The sequence below is a fragment of the Ailuropoda melanoleuca genome, chromosome 2 (assembly GCF_002007445.2).
Source record: "Ailuropoda melanoleuca isolate Jingjing chromosome 2, ASM200744v2, whole genome shotgun sequence".
In the NCBI taxonomy this organism is placed as follows: Eukaryota; Metazoa; Chordata; class Mammalia; order Carnivora; family Ursidae; genus Ailuropoda; species Ailuropoda melanoleuca.
The window spans coordinates 85265928-85273956 of record NC_048219.1 but is presented as its reverse complement, the minus strand read 5'-3'; the positions used below and the strand labels follow the sequence as shown (position 1 = coordinate 85273956).

Below are 8029 nucleotides of genomic sequence, written 5' to 3'. Positions count from 1 at the left end.
ATGGGGTTACGTTCCTGTTCCCGGCTCCCTACAATGAAAGGATATAATAAGGAAAATATGTAATGAGGGTCTAGAGATGGCTTCTAGCATAGCGGGTCCCTGCATCCTCTTCCACCCCCAGCAGACTGGCTAGAGCTTGAATTCTCTTGATTCACTGTGTGCAGGAAAGCAGCAGGTCCTCACTGGTTTAATCCCCACCTTATTTCTTACAAATTAGTCTGAGGCTGATGGGGTCCTTCTTTTTGAGCTTTCCATTTTCTCAGCCAAAAAATGGGAAGGTTAAAAAGCTACGTTAATAGAAGAATCCACTTCAGAGGTGGAAGGAGAGGACACTGTATCCAATCTGGTGAGACTTGGCACGTGGTCTCAGAAGGAGTTGCCACTGTTCCCACGCCACCCAGACCAGCCTCTTTTGTGCTTGGTTCTGTATATCTTAAAATGTGAGGTGGAGCAGAGATTTGTCATCTGGGGCTTGGAACTCTACACATTTTCTTGGACTGAGCCACTGGTTTTCACGGAAATCAAAGCCAAATATGGTGAGGGGGTGAGGCCAGACTGACCTGACCTTTATCTATGTTTTGTCTGGAACAGGGGTCCCCGGTCATCCTCCCTTGTGCTGTTCTTCCTGGATGGAACAAGAAAATAAACAGAGTGTGTGTGAAGCCCAGGACTCAGCAGACAAAGGGATGGGCTCTGAATTTGAGAACTCTGAAGACAGGGAACGGGACCCAGAAGAAAGAGGAATGGGCTCTAATCCACAGGACGCAGACAAGAGAGAAGGCCCCCCAGAGCAGGAGCTGGGCTCCAACCCACACGATGAAGCTCTGGGAAGGGACCCAGAGGAGAGGGAACTGGTGTCTGACATCTGCCCAGGTGAGGAAAAGCTCGCATTTCCATGGAAATTGCCCCACTCACTTATTTCTAGTTCCTCTAGGGTTAGAACCAGCCGCAGCATTCTTTGAGGGAGAGCCCTCTAGTGGGGACCATTAGGCGGGTTCTGTACAACCTTAAGCCTAAGGAACATCCTTTTCTTCAATCCAGTCTGAGGTGGGCTGTTCTGGTAAACATGCATGAAGAGGGTGACTCACTGGCGCGGCACTTTACAGTGTAAATTAACACTTGCTATAACACAAGAGGGAACACAGCTAATATCAGAACCTACCTCAGTAGGTTGTTGGGGGGAGTTTAGGTGTGTTGCTGCATGTGAAGACTTAGCACAGCAATGAGCTAACAAAGTACCCAGATGTTTGCAGTTACAGTCATCATCATCTTTGCAGATAAGTAAACTCAGCGGTAAGTGACCTGCCCAGGTTTATGTGGCTAATGCCTAAAGTGCTCAAGGCCTTTGCTAAATCCCTGCTATTCCTGACCTGGAAAGAGGAAGTGCTGGCTCCCCCTCCATCCACCTCCTTGGTTCCAGCTCTGGGCATTCTTGCTTTATACTGTTCCGTGCCTGCCTTGGGAACAGAAATGAACCAAAATACCTTATGGTCAAGGCTAATGAGGTTACATCCCAGACTTCTGCTGCTCTCCCCTGCAGCACACACAACACCTAGTCTTTCCTATCTTAGTAACTCTCTGGAGTGCCCTCTGCTTGGAGGTAAGCAGCCAGAGACAGACAGGTGTGTGTTCTGGAAGTCTCTAAGCTGGGATCACCAGCTCTAGGTCCTGTGCTCACTCCTCCTGCCTGGCTTAGGTAGTAAAGCCCTTAAGTTGGGGTGTGTTTGGTTTGTTGTTCCACCCCCAACAAGTTATATTTTAAAAATCAGCCCATTACCTGGTTAGGACAGGTGATCTTTTCTTGTGGTTGGCTGGAGTGGCCTTGTCTTTTGAGGCCAGGGCCTTGAAAGGCATTGGGAGCTGTGAGAGTGAGCTAATCTCTTCTGAGATCCCACCGAGTTCCACCTGGCCCATTTCAAGCTGTCAGGCCTTCAGTGGGTGGGGCCTGAGCCCCAGAGACAGTTGCTGGGAGAACTTGGCCAGCCAAGGGGGCAGGTGAGTGAGCTTTGCCTGGGTTTCAGAGCACTCTCCTGTAGGCCTTCCGCAGGAGGCACCAGGTGGGAAGGAGGCTGGAATTGTGGGGGCCTTAGAGAGAGGTTGAGAGTACCAGCGTCAGGGAATTATTCCGTGGTCCACACTCTTATAGAGACTGGCTTCCTCTGGGCTTACCTTTTGAGCGCCAAGTATAGTCACCCCCCCGCCACCTTCTCTGTTGCAGAGGGGCTGCTGAGTGAGGAAGAAGGGGCTGCTGTCCGCGAAGAAGATTACCAATCTGGTGTAGCTGAGATGGCGATGTTCTCGGGACTGTCAGAGTCCGACAGCATTTCCCGGAGCCCCCGGGAAGAGGAGGAGGAGGAGAGCGCTGGGGAGAACCGGCTCGACGAAGAGGAGCAGCCGCCTCCTCCTATGCTTCCCTGGAGGCGACACCTCTCCCTCGGGAGTCGGCACCGGAGCGACAAGCCTGCCCACCGCCGCTTCCGCCGGCTCCATCACCCCATGGCCATGGACCTCGGGGAGCTCAACAGCCTGATGGCCAGCATCATGGACGCGCCCACCATCTGCCCCGACTGCGGGGAGAGCTTCAGCCCGGGCGCCGCCTTTCTGCAGCACCAACGCATCCACCGCCTGGCGGAGGCCGCGGCGGCCGCCAGCCTAGAACCCTTCGGCTTCGCGGGCGAGTGCGGCGCGGTGGTGGGGATGGTGGACGTGGGCGTGGGCGTGGCGGGGGGCTTCGGGGCGGGGCCCTCGCTGGCCCGGCCCGCGCGCGAGAAGCCCTTCCGCTGCGGGGAGTGCGGCAAGGGCTTCAGCCGCAACACCTACCTGANCGGCCGCCAGCGGCGCGGGGGGCGGCGCTGCGGCCCTTCGCCTGCGGCGAGTGCGGCAAGGGCTTCGTGCGCCGCTCGCACCTGGCCAACCACCAGCGCATCCACACGGGTGAGAAGCCGCACGGCTGCGGCGAGTGCGGCAAGCGCTTCAGCTGGCGCTCGGACCTGGTGAAGCACCAGCGCGTGCACACGGGCGAGAAGCCCTACATGTGCTCCGAGTGCGGCGAGACCTTTAGCGTCAGCTCGCACCTCTTCACGCACAAGCGCACACACTCGGGCGAGCGGCCCTACGTGTGCCGCGAGTGCGGCAAGGGCTTTGGGCGCAACTCGCACCTGGTGAACCACTTGCGCGTGCACACGGGCGAGAAGCCCTTCCGCTGCGGCCAGTGTGAGAAGCGCTTCAGCGACTTCTCGACGCTCACGCAGCACCAGCGCACGCACACGGGCGAGAAGCCCTACACGTGCATCGAGTGCGGCAAGAGCTTCATCCAGAGCTCGCACCTGATCCGCCACCGCCGCATCCACACCGGCAACAAGCCGCACAAGTGCTCGGGCTGTGGCAAGGGCTTCCGCTACAAAACGCACCTCGCACAGCACCAGAAGCTGCACCTGTGCTAGGGCTGGGCCACGGGGAGGCTGCCCTTGGGGAGCATGTGAGGAGTAGACGATCTGGGACTAGACCGTGTAGAAAGAAATGGGAAGGGGTAGGAGGGCCATCTGAGAGTGACCGGGAAGTCTTTTGGTGTTAGGGGGTCTTGAAGGGGAGGGTTGAGTCGGCGTTCTTTTGGGGTGTTGTATTTTGCCTGCCTCCTCTCCAAAGAGGACATGTTTGGGAGATGTGCTTGAGCGATGACTTCTTCAGATGCACACAGTAGGGGGTGAAGAGCATGGAGGAGCAGGCACTTTGAGGACCTTGAAGAAGGGGAGTTAGGTGGGTAGGGGAGTGAACAGGATGGCAGGCAATAGAGTAGGTGGGGCTGTGAGGGCCTGTGGGAATCAGGAGAGGGTGTGGTTAGAGAAGGTTATGGGGTAAAATAAAAGGCCGGGTATGAATAATTCTATCCTGGTCTCACCAGGTGGTAAGCCACTGTTTGCCCTGTCCCCCCACATCAGCTGTAGTCTCATGAATAGTAGAGGAGCCTTGTCGATCCTATAGGAGAGGATATTTTGTATATTCTTCCCTTCCTTTCTCTGAGCCACAGTTAGCTGCTATTTTGAGGCATCCAGGGGAAACTGGGCAGGAAAGTTTACACACACTGATTTCAAGGGCAAAATTGAGGTTGGAAATTCGTTCATAACTGGCTTTAAGATCACCTGGGAAATCTTGGTCCTGCCCCTGGTTCTTTGCTACTTCCTTTAAAGTAGTCTAGCTTCATGCTGGGTCAAGGTGGTCCCTGTGGATGTCAGGTGTTGTTAGGTGTGTGCCAAGCCCAGTATTTCAGGTTTCACTTGTGATCTTCTAAGTGCAGGGAAATGAAACAATTCCAGTTATGTGTGACTTTCCCTTTCCCAGGTCATCATGATGCTTGTTTGAAGTGACTCTCAGATCAGCAACAGTTGCGCCAGTGACCTACTACAAAAGTCATCTAGCTCGGAGTTTTGCTAGTCTTATGTGAGAAATCCAGGAGAGCAAATGTTCACACCTTGGGGTACAAGGCTTCTTTGTCTAATTTGTCTTCACTCTGTATCCAGTGCCCCCCTCCCCCTTGGTAGTAATGGGGAGAATTGAACAGCCACCTCCATCCATATTGATATGGGCTTTTGGTCTGAATAGAAATACCTTATCTACACAGGGAGGCACAGTAGAAGGCTCAAGGCTTTACACAAGGAAGGCACAAGCAGGGAGAGGTGTAAGTGCAAAATTGCCAAATAGCACAAGCAATGAATGTTTTCTGGTTATATAAATGCCAAAATAGCACTTTCATATTTGTAAAGTGCTTTATGCTTTTTAATGATTGTTAGTTGTTTCTCACATCTTTGTGAGGTAGATCAGTATTATGTCCCCTGTTGTAGGGAAGACCTGGGGACGGGAGTACAGCAGGCTGTTCGGAAGAGAGGCTGATGACCTCGTGGATAGGTACGGTCTGACCTTCTGTGTTCTCCAGCTTAGCTGCTAGAAAGCTTTACCTGTCATGATTTATATAATAAAATAAAGACACTGAAAATTCTTATGCTTCGTGGAAAACTTAAGGCTAGTCGAAAAGGGCCAAAGATGTCCTTGTTGACAAAGCTGGTCTTTGTCACGTAATTGGGGTGTTTTAGGTTTGCTCTGTTTCTAGTAGGGGGCTGTAGTTAGAGGATTCTTGTACAGACTTTGGTTACCTATGCTGAAAATCCCTCCCCTAGGTTAGCCTTTAGAAGTTAGAATTGTGGAAAGCAGTCCTGTTTTCTTCACCAGTGGTTGTTAGTTGCTCTCTGCTTTTCATGGAAGCATTTTCACAAACTGTTGAACACACTTGAAGAAAAACTGCAAGATTGTTTTGACAGTTTTAGCAAACTTTCTGTGGATGCTGGTAATTTATACTTGATTAGTTGTGTTTTAGCAAAGAACCTCTTTGGGGACTGTAGGGAAGCATGTTTTTGTCCTTATAAAAACACCTTCTAAAAAAAAAAATCCTGAGAATTCTGGGCTTGTATAATGCCTGTTGATCTTGCCCTCTTAATCAGTTTATTGTTCTTTACAAATGCAAATAGATTTTCAAAAGATAGATAATTTTGCAAGACACTAATTATTTTCTTTTAGTTGAGTAATATGAGCAAAGTAAATGTCCATTATTTATTCTGACTCTTTACTCTGAATACTAAGTGTATAGGACTCCTTTGAAAATCATATAGCCAGTTTGTAGGTAATCTTATTCCTTCATGTGTTTTTTTATGCACATCTACCTCTCCCAACCGTTTTAAGTTTTCTCAAGTCTGTGCCTATGAAATCTCATGCAACTTTTGATTATTCATGGATTGATTATCCACTTTATGGGTTATTTGGCCTTTTGCTGCCATTGTACTCTTGTACAGTCTCGTCTGCATCAGCTATGTTACGTATGGACAGCTTTCAAGAAAGAGTTCAACAGGGAAAAGAGATTGAAGTTAGGATAAAATAATTTGGTGGCAGTGGAAATCTTTGGATTTCACTGACCTCTCTTGTTTGAAGTACCATGGATAAGAGAGTCAGCTAGCACTTCAGTATCCCTTTGATGAGCAAATCCCTCAGCAGAAAACAGCCCAGCCACCAACACCCCCACTCTCATGGTGCATTTAAAATGTGATTCCATTTTTCTTACAATTCTTCAGGGAACATAGCTGCATTAAGTGAATTTAGATGCAGTCAGGAGGTTGTTTCTTGTATCTAGTTCATGAACAATAGTTTTTCTTCAGCAAACCCTGTTAACTGTGGTTGACCCTTAAAAATGTTAATTTGAAGATTCCTTCCATCAACTCGTTCATGGTGGTGGAGGCAAGTGTATCATTTGTTTCCTGGGGAGTTTGGTCAAGTGCGGGCTGCTCTTTCCTCAGCAAAAGCTGGAGCAGTTTCGGTAGGTTAAATGGCTTGATTCAGTCTTGAGCTCTGAGTTGGAAAGAGAAGATGAGAAGTTAACCCCTTGAGCCATGTGGTTTCTTCAGGATCAAGAGGCTGTACATATGTGAAAACGTACAGATGAAGAACCTGTGTTCATAGACAATCTGAACTGTTTCCGAAGTGTGTGCACATTTTCCTTCACTGTAATGTTATTTTACCGCTGTTTGTTAAAATAGTGAATAATTTAATGATCCTGAAAGTAACAGGATTTGTGTGTGTGCTTGTATATGTGAGAATTGCCTTATTTTCAGGTGGTTTTATTTAATGATGGTTCCTTGGACAGCATTCTGGTGTTCAGCAACCAATATGGAATATTTGTCATTAAACCCATATCAGTCTTTTTCCATGTCATCCTTTCTTCTTTGTCATCCATTAAATATCACTGAAATCAGTATATGGAAGCTGTTGTCTGGTAGAACAGGGGTCAGCAAACTACGGAATCTAGCCTGCCTGTCTTTGCAAGTAAAATGTTTTGGATTACCGTCCTCTCCGTACCACCTTGCTTACGTATTGTCTGTGGTTGGTTTTGCTCTACCACAGCAAGGCTGAGTCTTTGTGACAGGCTACATAGCCCACCATCCTAAAATGTTACCTCTCTGGATCTTTACAAGCAAAGGTTGCTGACTCCTGTGTTCGAGTGTTCAGGTGGATCCTAGAGCATCCTGGAACTGGCCCTTGTCTATGTACTCTGCCCATTTTAACCAGTAATTGAGGGGGACACTTCTGTACTCTTGTGGCATTAGGATGTTGGGAAATGTGTTAATGCTATGCCGCTGGTATCGATTTCTTCATTCCTTTAGGAACCAATGTGTGGGGCATTTTGACAGCAGGCGGTGGGGAAAGTCGATATGGGGAATGGAGGCAGTCGTAGGTTTCACCTCTAATCTGTTAAAAAAAAATGTATTCTTGAATCACATCACAAAGTATTCTCTTTCCCTCAGCTCTCAGAAATGGAACTTAATGGCTACTGATAATACCGAATGGGACTTATCAACTAGACTGGCCTTTTTCTTAAAATATTTTTTTAGCTGGTCTGTGCCCTATCTCGGGGAAACAACGAGACAGCAGTTTGTAAGGAAGGGATTCACAAGAAACAGAAAAGACAAAGTGTGAAAAGTACTTTATTTTCTTCTAATGATCACAACCACCTCCTCGTGTGAATGTCTGCCAGCCCTTTCCTGACTGTCAGGGCCAGTGAATGCTGGGTCCTGGTTGTGGAAGGAGGCACTCAGTTCTGGGATTGCAACATTCGTCCCTAAGCCTGACTATTCAGGTTTGAAGCAACCACCAGTCTAGCTCCTGGTCCCTAGGAAAACTACTAAACCGAGTATTTGAAGTATTTGTTCGGTGCTCTGTGGGGACATAGCAGTGAACCTGGACTTCAGGGCTTTGCCACGAAGGGATGCTGACCCTGAACTTGCTGTTAGAGCAGGGCTCTGTGTGTGTTCCAGGTGGAGAGGATGTATCTGGTCAACTTGGAATTTTTTGGGCTGAGTTAGTTTGAGATCAAGATTTCGTTAATTTAACCTAAACTGTATGGTAGAATTACCTGGAGAATTTTAAAAACAAACAACACCCCCCTCCAAAAAAAAACCCCAGGGTACCCGGGCGGTTCAGTCGGTTAAGC

General features: G+C 48.8%; 1 protein-coding gene across 1 annotated transcript; it reads left to right on the top strand.

Annotated features, from left to right (window-relative positions):
- The first annotated feature begins 591 nt into the window (after positions 1 to 591).
- ZNF697 (zinc finger protein 697) lies at positions 592 to 7077 on the top strand. Its single transcript, XM_034654185.1, is given in 3 exon segments — positions 592 to 873; positions 2219 to 2823; positions 2826 to 7077. Coding segments are annotated over 3 exon segments (1467 nt in total). The 5' UTR covers positions 592 to 629; the 3' UTR covers positions 3444 to 7077.
- The last annotated feature ends 952 nt before the right edge of the window (positions 7078 to 8029 follow it).